This window comes from Delphinus delphis, chromosome 12, assembly GCF_949987515.2.
Source record: "Delphinus delphis chromosome 12, mDelDel1.2, whole genome shotgun sequence".
Taxonomy (NCBI): Eukaryota; Metazoa; Chordata; class Mammalia; order Artiodactyla; family Delphinidae; genus Delphinus; species Delphinus delphis.
The window spans coordinates 36,601,221-36,616,861 of record NC_082694.2 but is presented as its reverse complement, the minus strand read 5'-3'; the positions used below and the strand labels follow the sequence as shown (position 1 = coordinate 36,616,861).

Here is a 15,641-nt window from a genome sequence, read left to right as displayed (position 1 = left end):
TTACAGTTCTTATAGTTTTACAAGACAGGTTTCATTTTCTAGTCCTAAATTTACCTTTAAGGAATACTTCCTAGGTTGTACCAGATTGTTTATAAGATATGCATTTTAAAAATGAAATAGCTTACTACAATATTTAGTATTAATACTGTTTTCCATAAATATACAACATAGTTAAAACATAATTGTGTATAGGCATTTTGTGGAGTATAGCATTCAAATGGAAAGCAAACACTATTAAATAATTGAATTGGTACTATTTTATTGAAATATGACAATATTTAAAATAGAATCACTGATAAATTAGCATTAGTTAACTAAAAGATGACTATTTGAATCTGAATGAAAGTAGAAAAAAATGACAGCTTCATTTATACTGATTATAATCTATTCTTGTTAATCTGTTGTTATCAGTATGATGTTCATTCACATTACTGTAGTGCTTGGATACTTTGATGAGTATCATTCCAGCCTAGCATAAGAAATAGGAAGGACTATGGGTAAGAGTATTAAAGCTCAGAACCAAAGATTCAACAGTTTTTTCCTAATCAAATATTTTTTAAAACTTCCATACCTAGATTTCAGGTGTTCTTCCTATTAAAGCTACTTACAGATCTTGGGAAAAAAACAAAACAACATATATATAATTATTGCTGATACTGCTTCATCTAAACAGTTTTACTTAAGACATGAAATATAAATCATTGAACTGTTCTCAAAAAAAACCAAAAAACAAAAAAACCCACACCTGTATGTAAATATAAACCAAGCACCTTTCAGTTTACGAAGGTAGATAATGCTGGTGGCCTTGCAAGTAGTTCTTGGAAAGGGCCCACTATTCTGTGGCGCTGGCCTGCTTCCCACTGCTAGATTCCTTGCCTCCTTATCAGAGATGGTACCACAGCTACCGCCAGTATTGTGACAGGACACATTACAGTTTTCCTTAATGTGTTATTTGCTTTTCATGTGTAATATTGTTTATAAATACACTTACTCCATTGTAGGTGAAGTTCTACATAAACTTGATAATTGTAAGAAAATCAATTGCATTTTCAGCTGCACTTGCAAGTATACTCTTGTTTTTTGTTTTTCCTGTCACTTAGGGAACGGTTATCATCATCGCAAATCATGGTGACCGAATTGACATCCCACCTGGAGCAGTATTAGAGAACAAGATTGTATCTGGGAACCTTCGTATCTTGGACCACTGAATGAAAAATATTGTGCACTTTATACTAATTATGGGTTAAACAGTTTCTTACAATGAAATGTTCTCTAGGATTATAAAATAGGCAGGTACTTTACTATGTTACTGTATCATGCAGTGTTAATTTTTAAGTTGAGTTTTCTGCGGTATGCTTTTAGTCTGTGAAAAGCACAGGTGGAAGCAGTACTTTTCTTTTTGAAGAAGATCCTGAAAGTTAAATTCATCTTAAAGTGCAATATTGTTTAATCTTAAAACTGGGGTAGCTCTGCTGGAAAATCTTTTAACAGAGGCCTCAGTGATGGTCACTTTGAACTGTTTGTGGTTTTAAAAATAAAGCTGTGAAGCAATCATGTATACACTTATACTTTTCAATGCTAACTTTATGAAATGGTGAAGAAAAATGGTTTACTCTTGCTAAACAGTTACTCTGTCAGTTGGAAGACGCTCTTGGAACACTGAAGTACTCACTAGCCAGTTACCTAACAAATCCAGTTTTTGCATTTCTGAGAATCTTAACCACATCATTATTTCCACAGGAATTAAACTTGAAGGTATTTAATATCTTTCATCCAGTTCTAAAGCTGGGATGCCTGCCATGCTCTCCATAGACTCTCCATTTATTGAAACAAAGTGGTGTTTCTTTTCCCAGCTGAAGGGGGTGGGGTGGGTAGAGGTAGGGCATTTCTTTCACATCCTTGTTCTCTAGTATAGCGGGGTGGGGTATAACGTTATAAAAAGTTACCTTTCCTTGAAGCTTCACTTGTTGAAGCTTGCTTGTTGTTACTGAAAAATGTTCTTGAATAACCCAAATCAGGTCTGCTGGTAGTTTGAATTTCAGCTTTTCTCTAAGAATCAATTACATTTTCCAATTCTTCCATACGTGTTTTTGAGTAAGCTGCCTGTTTAATAAGTTTACTGTTACTATAAAAAAAAAAAAGTTGTCTTTTAAAGTCTGGTAATTCTTTACAGCTTTATTTTAGACAGACAGTTTAAGAACCAATGACATACCTCTGTAATAATGATAAAGGAAAGAATTCCTCTTAGGAAAACAAAGAGCACAAAATAAGACTATTTCATTGTACATAATCACCACAAGGTTAGGCACTCTGACAGGGTTAGGCAAGATTCCTGGTGTGAAGTGAGGCACAGGCACTTTCATTTATAGAGTGCTGCTGATTCTAATTTTGAAGGTAGGTGTTATAAAAGTCTTTTTAAATAACTTACTCATCACCTTATATTTCTGGCCCCAACACAGCAGCCTATATTTTAACAGTTCTGTTTCTCCCTGGTCTTTGTTCATATACACATTGAAAGTTACTTACAAATAAGAACCCAAGGCAGGGGACATACTTCAATGTTATGAGGAGATCTCATTTTAACATTTAGATAAGTAGGCAGAATATAAGAAAATGTATTCTTACCTCTGCTAGAAATAAAAAGGAAAAACACCCCAACCCTGCATAGATACTTTTATAAAAATACAGCTGTTAAACTGCAGGCTTTCATACACCACATCTGAAAAGTATTTAAATTAGTAGTTGCATAAATGAACACCAAAATCTTACTCTTTAATTATTACTTATGATCAGTCTTTCAAGTATTTAGACTATTCTGGAAGGCTTTAAGCAGTTGACATACAGTGGTGATGATGATAGATTAAATATGTGACACACAAAGCCTGAAACTTGACATTGGTCACTAAAACAAAAACTGAATTCCTAAATCCAAGCAATCAAAAGATGTTTATTTTTATAGAAAGATCTGTAAAAAAATAATTTTTCAAACAGCTTTACTTTCATAGAGAAAACTTTCTACAGAGGTTGAGTAAGATTTTAATATTTTAAATTGTACCATCATTAAATAAGGTGGGACACCATATGAATTTCATTGCACTGGAAGAAATGCAAAGCATTTTTTAATATAAAGTATACAGAGCATTCTAGTCAACTACAGCTGTGTTACAGCTATGTGTTCTTTTGGATTTGGTCCAAAGAAACCTGAGTCTGTTGCCAGAGAGAATGAAAAATATTATAGACACCTGATCAGTTACTCCTCACTGAAGGAAGCACACAAATGGCATTCCTTGTAGATCCCAGTGAATCCCAGTTTCCCAACACTGATACTTTCCCTTTCCCCTTCCCCAACCCCAGTTCACTTTGGGTTCCAGGTTCAGTTCTTGAATCACAGGCATCCATATTTTCATCACAAACATACACATCCCATGGTAAAATGAACTACCCAGTTTTCCAGTATGTCATCACCTTTTCTGTTCCCAGATCTCGGCCATATTTAGGTCCAAATCTTTAAGGCCTTTTAAGGCTTGAAGATTTCCAGTGTAAAAAGCTACATCTGCTGTGACCAACCTAAACATTGGAAAGAAAATTATTTTTAATCTCATGTTTTCTTTTCAAATGAAGTAGCAATGCTCACAGAGTAATCTGAGTCCTATCCTAGCTGCTAGACTATGATTTAAAATTTGGACCAAATGTCAATATATTTCTCTCAGCATGATTCCTACTATCTTATAGTTAGATCATTTAATGTTCTCTCTTTCAACAGTGTTGTTTTGAAAAGGAATAAACCAATGCAGGTTGGACTGTTTCATAATTAATTCTGCCCAATAAAATAAATTTATCTTAGAACAGTATGAAATAGAGAAAAATAACAAGTTAAACTTTTTTTTTTTTGATCAGCTGTCACTAGAATAGAGTATACATGTATATGACTGTTGAACTCAAGGAAAAGACAGACAAGGTTTCCTGAATGCCATCCTAAGAAGTTAAATGAAGGCTGGGACTCATGTGTTAAGTACTGCTGGATACAAAACTTGCTATTGACGATGTAACAATACTTGACAAAAAGAATTATACTTTTAAGTATTTAGCTGTCACATTAATCCCTATCCTTGAAAAAACACTCCTGGAAAGAATGCTCAGATGATAAACAGATACCAAAGCTCCACACACAAAAAGTAGGGACTGGTCTGATTAGACGTGTACGTTGACAGATTTGGCCCATGGAGAAACAAATAGGAGATCTTGATTTAGTAGTTTGTAAAAGAAGAGGAAATGCAGCTTTGATACTTTAAAGAGCATGTAAGTTCTGGATTGCTGGACCACAAGGGGGCAAAGGTATTTTAAGCACCCTTAATATATGTATGAGTCTAATTTATAAATACATTCATACTTATGTACTTAATGTTTCAGCTTTTGTCACATGGCAGAATTCAGTAAGGATCATATTTTTGTTTGAAACTCATCTGGGTCAAGGTGCTTTAAAATCCATAAAAAGTCTAAATTAGTAAGTATGCTGAAACTGACAGCAATGACTCAAAAAAGAACAAAGTCTTAAGGCAAGACTCCCACATGAAAAATTAAACGAAATTAACAGAAATCTCCATTTTAAAATATCAAGTCAACTATTTACAGTCTATACAAGACAGTACATAGAAAATATATATTTTACATCAAAGTTGAAAATATTTGATAAAAGAACGTAAAAGAAAAGCAGATATTTGCAATATATATAACCAATGAAGGATCAGTTTGAGGTCATATGCAAAAATCTAAAATCAGCAAGAAAAAGATAATACCCAAGATAAAAAATGGGTGAAGAATATGAAAAGTCACAGATGAGAACACCTGAATGACAAATACGTGAAAAGATGACAAACATTAGGAAATGCAAATCAAAACAAAATACCACTGTATCCCATTAGACTGGCAACAATTTAAAAAATCTAACAGCAAATGTTGGCAAGATGTGGAATAAAGGTGGGCATATAAACTTGGTATAGCCACTTTGGAGAAAATTCTGGCAAAACCTAGTAGAGTGAAAATGTACATGTGATCCACTTCTGTGTACCTACCCTAAAGAAATGATCACACCATTACACATGTATAAGGAAAGATCTTCACTGTGGCATGATTGTAATGGAAGAAAGTAATGACCTAAAATCGATCACCAGGTGAAATGGAAACATTAAATATGGTTGATTCATGTGGGAGAATGCAATAAAGCAATCAAAAATGGACAATTTCTATATATCAACATAAACAATGTTGAGTGGAAAAAAGCAAGCAGCATATGTACAATATACCATGTAAGTAAATTAAATTCATAAAACAGCTCCACATTTTTTTTTTTAGATAAAGAGACAATAAATGAGAAGGACTTAAAGGATATAGATCAGATTTACTAGAAACATTGCCTAAGGGCTGGAGGAAAGAGAAAAGGACTGGAGATGGGGTCAAGGGGTACTTAAGCTCCATTTGGAATGCCATTTTTAAAAAAAATGATGAACATTTTTTTTTCCAAGTGAAAATGACAAATGTTAATAATGATCAATTCTAAGTAACAGGAATATAAATATTCTCCATATGTCTCTCTATTTTAAAAATATCTTAAAATAGAGAAAAAAATCACATTAAAAAAAAGTGCAGGACGGGGGAGAAGAAGGAATAGGGAGGAACTGCTTAATGGGTCTGGGATTTCCTCTTGTGGTAGTAAAATGTTTGGAACTAGACAGGGCTGGCAGTTGCACCCAGGTGGTGGCTGCGAAGGCACTAAGGACCACTGAATGGTTAACTATAAAATGGTTGATTTTATGTTATGTGAATTTCACCTCGAAAAAAAAAAAGGTAAAATTTTAGAGCCATTTCAGGAACAAAAGTTCCTTTTAAGCAGGTAGTTTATTATGTCTTTGGCTAGAGTCTAGAGAGAAATTTTCAGGGAATTCTATCTTTCAAGTGATCGCTCAAAGACATAGTTTGACTTACACAGTATTAGTGTCTTTAAAAGTATGTGACAACAAAGATCTCTAAGGTGGTACCAACCCCCAAATAGCTTTATTAACAAAGAAAATAATAGGTGATGAATTAACTTGGATGCTTCAGAACTACTGGTCTGAGAAAAACCAACCTGCGAGATTTAGTTACGTGAATAAAAGTAGAAAAGTATGAGTGTAATGGGCCTTTAATTAGCTTTTTATGAATAGTTTCTGAGAGGTATTTGATATTTGTTATACTGTCTTTGAACTTTTCTGTGGCTTTGAAATTTCTGAAAATAAATCTTTAAAAAAAAAAAAAGAACCAGGTAATAATCAAAAGAGAATCAGATTTTTGCATAAAACTCTTAAATTCAGCCTGGCTGACAAATTCAGCAGTTTGAAGCTTCCAAATTGTTTTGTGCAAAATCAATTCATTGTACTCTCCAACAACACAGGTTTGAACTGCGTGGGTTCACTTATACGCAGATTTTTAAAAACAGTAAATACTAGAGCATTACATGATCTGCAGCTCGTTGAATCTGTGGATGTGGAATTGTTGATACAGAGGAGCCCTGTATATGGAGGGCCAGCTCCCTAAGTTATACTCAGATTGTCAACTGCTGGAGGGTCGGCACCTCCAACCCCCACCCCATCCCCCTCTTGCTCAAGGGCCAGCTGTACTTCTTTTCTTTTTAAGGGTAGGGCCAACTTCTGACTCCAAAAGATGTTTTTTATATTTGTTCCTATAAGTTTGAAACTTAAGCCTAAAATTCCTTTAAAAGGGAACAAAATATTCTACTCTTAAAAATCCATGGAATAGGTAACACACTACAGAAATCATATAAAGGTGTACCTACATGATCAGCACTTTGCACTTTGTATAATCTTTAAATCCATATCTTTATCTACATTGCTCTTAACAAAAATTCTGTGACAGGACTTTTTATCATCCCTATTTTAAAATCTAAGAATATTAAGACCCAGGGTAAGTGATTTGCCCAGTTATAGAGCTAGTAAGTGGCAGAACTTAACCCGTTTTCTGATTCTAAATCTATTTCGCCAATAATACATATAATTTGTTCAACGGCTTACAATAAAATATGTATACACTTATTTTTTGTAACCCTGTGAAGGAATTAAGGCAGATTTTATGGTTCTCATTTGATAAATAAGGCACAAAGGTTAAGTGACTTTCTCACAGTCATACAAAGTAGGACTTTGAGTTCTGTCTGGATAGGTGAAGACTACTGGGTGACTTAAGGAGGTGCTACTAATGTACACTGCCTCAAAATGGACATATAAGGTCAGTTAACTAATTCACCATCTATAAAACACTTTAACACAGATAGATAGATATAGATATAGATATAGATATACATCACCTCCACAGAGGGAAAAAAAGGCAAAAGTCTGCTGATTTTACAGTCTGGGGCCCTGGCAAGATTATAGTGGAAAAGGACAGCATAATGAATAAAAACCAATCAAACAGTTCAATATGGGAGTACGGGGTAAAAACATATTGAAAACATACCCATTTTGAGGTCCTCCATCATTTATCACATTTAAGTGAGACAATTGCTTTTTCAAGTGGAGTTTGTAACTTGCATTAATTCTTAAAAATAACATCTGGAAAAGAAATAAAACTCAGTTTCTTAAAGCTCTATTGACATAGAAGACGTAAGTAATCACTATTATTTGCAGAAAAATTTTAAAAACCTTTTGCTTTGGCATATACTTTTAAAATGCTCCTCTGAAAGTATTTAATTGCTATTTCAGTATAGTTTGTCTCCTTAGTTGGATAAAAGCTCTTTTTGCTCTTTTCAGTAGTACTTATTTTAGTGATATGACTTATCACTGCCTTTTGCCCCTTAGTAGAAATCCTCTGGCATGTGTAAATGGGATCAACCATACAGGTGAAAAGAATAAAAAGAGACGGAGAATTCTGCAATGTATCGATATTAACTAGGAACTTGATAGAGAAAAAAGTCACAATGGTAAAGGCAAGGCTACCGTTATCCTTCCCAATTACTTGGAAGTATTTTATTGCTTCACATGCAGATTTTTAATGCAATACTTCTTTGGGAAATGCCTGACCTGAAATTATACAATTAATCTATGGAAACAATTTTGTGAAATATATTTCCCATGGGAAAAAATATATAAAGTCATCTATGGAAAAGTTTTATGGAATTACTCGTACTCAAGTGACAATAATGACATAAATCTATAATTTGTGCCCAGCTTGACAAGAGTTCCCTTTAAATGATGATGCAGATCAAAATACATGAAATACCTATATACCCAGCTCCTGGACCTGGCTAAGCCTTGTTCTAGAATTAGAACTCAAATGGCAAATCCAGAAGGTCAGAATGTCAGAGGTGGGGGATCTTACATGTGGAATGAAAAGGATGGCTTGGCTAGGAAGACTGAGAAAGGAAGAAGAGACCCTAGTGGGTGCTCCACATCTCAAGCCTCCTCCTCAGTCCTCAGAGAGCCCCAAAGGCACTGGATGATATTTAATCATAAAGATGGTATGATTAATGAAAACTTAGGGAAACATGAAAAAATGGTAATAGCTAGTATAGGATGGAAGTCTGAGGTGGCATGGGAAAGGAGACCAGCAGGCGCAAGAGCAGGGAAGAGACACTGAAAAAGCTACTCTCTGCTCCCAAATACCATTTCCAAGCACTCAACCAATTCAAGACAAACTGAAATATTGATAAGAAACTTGTCTAAATAGCAAAAATCCCAGTGAAAACTAAGATCATTAGTCATGTAACAACTAGTTTTGTACTAATTATAACATATCATTCTACAATTAGACTTGAATGAGATCACCTGGTATAAAGGGAACAAACTAAGGTGGGTAAAGAAGACCAGAAGAAAAGAAGTACTGGAAACTTTAAAGTACTAGGCGAGGGAATCGAGGGAAGTCACGGGTAGGAATGTCACCGAAAAGTGAAGAGAACTCTGGTAATAGTGTAGGGAAGACAGTAGAGACAGAGGGTGGATACTTCAAAAGTAAGAGGTGCCAAAGACTACCCATTTTGCTATTTTTCCTGATCTGTGCCTACTACACATCACTTATGCTGATCTAACAAATATTAATGTTAAGGCATATTGATTGAGTTACTTTATATGTCATCTCATTATTAAGTCCATCACTAATTCCTCCCCTATCCAATTTGGATTATAATCACAGTGAGTAACATATTCTACTATTCACTGATAAATGCTAATCCTGATTTTCAAACTAATAATGTAATAAATGATGTCAGTAGAATCTGGGACCTCTGATGACCCAATGAACAAATGAAAATATGCTTTTTAGAATGGCTGACTACACAGCAAAGCTACTATTGCTCTGGCCTGTCAGGGCAAGGAGCACTTTGAAATCAAGTCAATATAACAACTGGAAAAAATAACAATAATCATACTGGAATACAAACTAAGCTTAACTGTGCCAAAAGTACATAATAAAAACACTCCAATTCTGCATGCATATTATGTTATATATAATAATTTTAGGAATTACTACTTACTTGTGTTTGTTCTTCTGGAAGGAGATCAAATATAGCTTCATGCATTTTTGCCATTTGCTTACAAATATTCCTGAAACAGGCAGAAGGAACGGGAGCTTTCACTTCATACTGGCAGGGAAAAATAATGAGAATTATATTCATGTCCTCTGGATTGCATATTGTCCCCACTGTTCCCTAAAACATATATTTTCTGCCCCTACACATCTAACTCTTCAACTGTGATCTGTGCTACTCATGCAAATCTCAAAAACTTTTCATTAAAAAGCTTAATCTATTTTGAGAGAACCAGCATAATATAGTGCTAAGAACATACGTGGCTTCCCTTCTTAAGATGGACTGCTTGGGTTCAAATCCCAACTCTTAAAATTCTTAGCTATGTGAGATGGGGTGAGTTACTTCTCTATATTGGGTGAGATATTTCTCTATATCTCAAAGGGCATGCTGGGAGGATTTAAAAGATGGCTCATAAGAACTCAAACCAGTGCTTGATACCAAGTAGGTACTCAAAAAATGTTAGCTACTATTGTGGCTTAATATACGATAATGAATCATTAAAGTAGGCCCTCCAAATTAACAGATTATTTTTTAAACATGATTTTAAGAATGTGTTCAACATGATCATATCTGAAATCAATATAACTGGTAGAATTAAAATGTTCTTTTTCTTGGTAGGTGGGCCAATATAGTAATCATATTTACCCTAAGGTTAAGAGAAGACTTTTTCAGGCTTCCCTGGTGGCACACTGGTTAAGACTCCGCCTGCCAATGCAGGGGACACAGGTTCGAGCCCTGGTCCGGGAAGATCCCACATGCCATGGAGCAGCCTGTGCACCACAACTACTGAGCCTGCGCTCTAGAGTCCATGAGCCACAACTACTGAAGCCCGCACGCCTAGAGCCCATGCCCGGCAATAAGAGGAGCCACCACAATGAGAAGCCCGTGCACCGCAATGAAGAGTAGCCCCTGCTCGCCACAACTAGAGAAAGCCTGAGCGTAGCAATGAAGACCCAATGTAGCCAAAAATAATAAATAAAATAAATAAATTTAAAATAGTAATAATAATAATAAAGAGAAGACTTTTTCAATGATCTATACGGAAAACTTTAAATTAGGTAAATTCACTTACTGTTCTTACGTCTGGAACAGTATACTGATATGATTTAGATAATCACCTTTTAGCCCACATTTTAGAATTCACAGCTTAAATTATATATCATTTTCATTTATAAGACAAATTTGGGCTAAATAATTATATTTTAGATGCACTAATCTTATATAGTTTATTAAAATGATGAGTTCCAATATACTGCTGCAGCAGAACCATGTGGAAGTCACCGTGTGACTGGACCAAGCAAAGTCGTGACCACTCAAGGGTGTGTCTCTCTTCAGCTTAGAGTTATATCAAACATCCCCTTATCTTTTTTATTAATAACAGCTTTAAGATATAATTCACATACCATAAAATTCACCCCTTTAAAGTATACAATTAACTTTTTTTAGTAAACTCTTATACAACCATCACAACTAATTCCCAAACATTTTCATCACCCCAAGAAGAAACCCCATACCCATTATTAGCAGGCACACCCCGTTCCCCCCTCCCCTCAGCCCCTGGCAACTACTACTCTCTAGAAATGGAATCATACAATCTGTGGCTTTTTGTGACTGGCTTCTTTCACTTAGCATGCTTTCAAGGTTCATCCATGTTGCAGCATGTGTCAGTACCTCATCTTTTTTATGGCTGCATGATGATTGCATGAATATACCATAGTTTATCCAATCAGCAATTAACGGACATTTGGGTTATTTCTACTTTTTGGCTATTATGAATAATAATGCCATGAACATTCATGTACAGATTTCTGTGTAGACAAATGTTATCAATTCTCTTGGGTGTATACCCAGAAGTGGAATTACTGGATCATATGGTAACTCCATGTTCAACCTTTTGAGGAAATGTCAAAATGTTTTCCACAGTGGCTGTACCACTTTACAATCCCACCCAGCAGCCTATAAGGGTTCCAATTTCTCCATATCCTCACCAACACTTGTTATTGTCTTTTTTATTTTAGTATCCTACTGTGGTAATATCCCCTTATCTTAACTGTCCCCCTGTCCTGGGTTGAATAATATCTTCTCCAAATTCATGTTCACTTAGAGCTTCATAAGGTCATAGTGGATTAGAGTGGGTCCTAAATCCACTGACTGGTGTTTTTATAAAAGAAAGGAGAGGGAAATTTAGACACAGAGACACACAGAGGGAAGATGACCACGTGAAGACAGAGGCAGAGATTGAAGTGATGCATCTACAAGCCAAGTAATGCCAACAACTGATAGCAAGCACCTGAAGCTAGAAAGGGGCAGGGAAGGATTCTTAGAGCCTTCAGAGGGAGCATGGTCTAGGGACACTCTATCCTCCAGAACTACAAGAGAATAAATTTTTGTGTTATAAGCCACTCAGTCTGTGGGAATCTGTTATGGCAGCCCCAGGAAACTAGCACACCCCCAAAACCTTCCTTCATCACTGCTTTCCCTCAAGATACTATCCTTTCCATCTGACCTTCACCACACGTTTCTTCAATCACTTAAACTTGATACTGTACTTCTTTATTCCACACTATATAAAAAAATCAACTAAAAATGGATCATGGACTTATATATAAAACCTAAAACAATAGTGCTTCTAGAAGAAAACACTGGAAATTATCTTTGTAACTTGGGTGACAAAAAGTTATTGGGATAAGACACAAGAAGCATGAATAATAAAAGAAAAAACTGATAAACCGGAGTTCACCAAAGTTAAAAATTGCTCTTTTTAAGACACTTAAGAAAATGAAAAGGTAAGCCATAGACTGGGAGAAAATACTTACTTGATAAAGGACTTGTATCTAGGATATATAAAGAACTCTTTTCTTAAAGAACTCTTAAAACTCAATAAGAAGATAACCCAATTTTTAAAATGAGCAAAAAAAATTTGAACATTTTTCCAGAGAAAAAGTATGGATGGCAAACTAACACATGAAAAGATACTCAACATGTTCGTCATTATATAAATTAAAACCACAATGAGATATCACTCAATACAGACCTACTAGAAGACTAACATTAAAAAACAGAGAGACAATAGAAAGTGCTGGTGAAGATAAAGAGTACCTAGAGCTCTTGTACATCACAAGTAGAATATAAAATTGTATAGTCACTTTGGAAAATAATTTGGCAGTCTTACATTTCCATGCCACCATCAATATATTCCAAGGTATTTACACAAAAGAAATGAAAACACATGTCCACACAAAGATGTGCCCATGAATGTATATAGTGGCATTATTCATAACAGCCAGAAACTGGAGAAAACCCAAACATCTATCAATTGATGAATGGATAAACAAATAGTAGTACATCCATACAATCGATATCACTCTATAATAACAATGAACAAGCCATTAACACCTGCTATAACATCCATGAATTTCAAAAGCGTTGGGCTAAATGAAAGGAACCTAGGACAAAAGGTTACATTCTGTATAATTCCATTTATAGGATATTCTGGAAAAGGCAAAACTATATGGAAGAAAATCAGATCAGTGGTTGTCATGGTTTGGGGATGTCGGGAAAAGGATTAACTGCAAAAATGCCAACAGTGATGGAATTGTTCTATATCTTGATTGTGGTAGTTCTACTACATACACATGTTAACATCCATCAAATTATATACTTAGAAAGGATGAATTTTACTGAATGTAAATTATACCTCCATAAACTTGCCTTAAATTGCTTAGCTTTCCACTGATAGTCAAAGCTTTCCACTATCTTTCCAACATATCTCCCACTCCTGGGTTTACCCACCCTAATACATTAGCTAAATGGAATTACTTACCTTTGTTATTATTAATAACAACAGCAAAAGCATTAGCAGTCAACATTTATTGGAACTGGCTATAGTCAGATACATGATAAAAGAAAAGTGCTCCACATATATTATCTCATAAATCTTCACTACAAGTTTATGAGGCTTTATTATTATCCTCATTTAGAGATAGGAACCGAGGCTTAAGGAGATTAATAATTTGCCCAAGGTTCTTCAGTGACTAATGTGTGACAAACAATGGAATTTGAATTTAGGTCTACCTGACTCCAAAACCCAACACTAAACTTCCTTCTTAGGATTCCTACCAACATGTCTGTTCATGCTGTTAACTCAGAGTATCTCTTCGCCTCAACTTCATTTGCTCTAATTGTATCTATCTTTAAAATCAAAACTTATATGCATGCCTCATCCATAAAGCTTTCCCAGATCTCCCTCCCCAGCTAACAACCATCTCTTTCAAAACATTAAAAGCTCCAATAGCACTGAACCGATTCCCTACTTATGATACTTTAATCTACCTCCTGTTATAGTTATTGATATAATTATCCTACTATATGAGGACAAGATCAAAGGCTTCTTCACCCTTGTGTATCACTGTTAACCTAACACGATTTAACTCAATGAATGAATGAATGGTGGCTGGACATTAGTCTAGCCAGTAGTACAATTAGATGTTAATGTTTCACTCTACCCAAGGAAAGGTACCCTTGTTTATTAGCTTCTTATAATCAGCATATATTTTATTACTGTGTTATTCTTCTTTCCCCAAATTAAAATTCCTGATAAGAAAATGAAAAGCTAAAAATTGAGAGACTAACCCAAATCAAACACTGTCTGTTATTTTGGTGTAAATTAAAAACAGGGCCAAACTCCTGGGCAACCCATGGAAGCAAGTAGGGCAGGGAGTGGTAAAGAGAGACTTGATAGTACAGGGAAAATGTAACATGTCAGGGTAACAGGAAAAGTCATCAGTGAGGAAGGTAGCAGAGAAAACGCTAAGTTGCAAACGTCTAGGCACACTCTTGACATTAAAAAAATGACATAAAAAATGGGGAGGGAGGTGTTTGAAATTTATAAAAGAGTTAAGAGACATAATAACCAAATGCAATATGTAATTTTGTTAGGTGTGATATAGTAGTGTGATTATATAAAGAAGTATCCCTCCCTAGTTTTTAGAAATATACACCCAAGTATTTAGGGATGAAATATTACAGTGCCTCAAATTAACTATAAAATATTTTAGCAAAAAAAGAAAAATGTTAATGACTGTTAAATATAGGTGATAAATATATGGGAAGCTCATTAAATAATTTTCTTTATTTTTCTTTACCAAAAAGAAAGAAAGAGAGAAAAAAGAATGCAATGAATTGTCACAGGAAAAAGTCTAGCCATAGTCCCAATTCTTGTTCATAGACTTTGGATGACCAACATGATAGAAAAAAGTCAAGGTTTTAAGAGTACCAGCACTTTTTTGGTTTTGCTTCATTCTATTCCCCAGCTTATTTCTAGTTTCACTATTTAACATTTACCTTACTCTACATTATTAGGTGTTAAGTCCTCTGCCTTGTTAGATGATAAACTTCTTGAGGGTCACAGTGCATTATTCATTGACTTTTGGTACACAGAAGAATGTCATGTATCAAAAAGGAAACTGGTGGAATAGAACTGCTTTTGCATTTAGCTTGTACTTGGCAACCATGAAGAAAAAAGAGAATTTCTAACCAATAATTTTTCTCCATCCAAAACTAGAAACTTAGAAGGCATAACATAACATAGGTATGTTTGCACATAACTATAAATTCCTTAAGCTTCTTAAAAGAAAAGCATAAAACATCTATCCTATAAACTAACTACGTCAGAGGTTCTCAAAGTGTGGTGTGGGAACACCTGGGAGTCAGAGGCTCTTTCAGGGAATATGTGAGGTAAAAACCATTTTCATAATAATAATAAGATTAGTATTATTCACTTGCAGTCTCTCATGATTGAATGGTGGGGATTTTTAGATGACCTGTGATGTCATTCTGAAGGCTAATCAAATGTGTGTTTATGTATTCTTGTGTTTTAAATTTTTTTTTAGTTTTAATTTCTAATATGGTACTTACTGATAAGTATATTTGCATAAAAAAAGCTCTTTGGGGTCCTCAATTATTCTTAAGAATGTAAAGGGGGTCCTATGATCAAAATGTTTGAGAACTTAACATTAAACAAATGCAATCTTATTTTCCAATCACTCCTTCTCACTGTCAACTTCAAAGATTT

At 34.8% G+C, this 15,641-nt stretch overlaps 2 protein-coding genes across 6 annotated transcripts in view; one reads left to right on the top strand and one right to left on the bottom strand.

Moving 5' to 3' along the window:
* The window catches only part of UGP2 (UDP-glucose pyrophosphorylase 2), a 54,252-nt gene extending 52,694 nt beyond the window's left edge, over nucleotides 1–1,558 (top strand). Inside the window, exon 10 of the mRNA XM_069541251.1 lies at nucleotides 1,101–1,558. Within this exon, the coding sequence (XP_069397352.1) occupies nucleotides 1,101–1,208 (108 nt within the window). The 3' untranslated portion in view covers nucleotides 1,209–1,558. The remainder of the gene's footprint in view (nucleotides 1–1,100) is intronic.
* A 117-nt stretch (nucleotides 1,559–1,675) lies between these two features.
* VPS54 (VPS54 subunit of GARP complex) overlaps nucleotides 1,676–15,641 on the bottom strand; it is a 95,048-nt gene continuing 81,082 nt past the window's right edge. For 4 of the 5 annotated variants that reach the window (XM_060026497.1, XM_060026496.1, XM_060026499.1 and 1 more), the window contains exons 21-24: nucleotides 9,515–9,622; nucleotides 7,504–7,598; nucleotides 3,466–3,567; nucleotides 1,676–2,125 (exon numbers count right to left, since the gene is read on the bottom strand). In XM_060026497.1, coding sequence (XP_059882480.1) covers nucleotides 2,050–2,125; nucleotides 3,466–3,567; nucleotides 7,504–7,598; nucleotides 9,515–9,622 — 381 coding nt within the window. In that variant the 3' untranslated portion in view covers nucleotides 1,676–2,049. The other variant, XM_060026501.1, reaches the window with a different exon arrangement.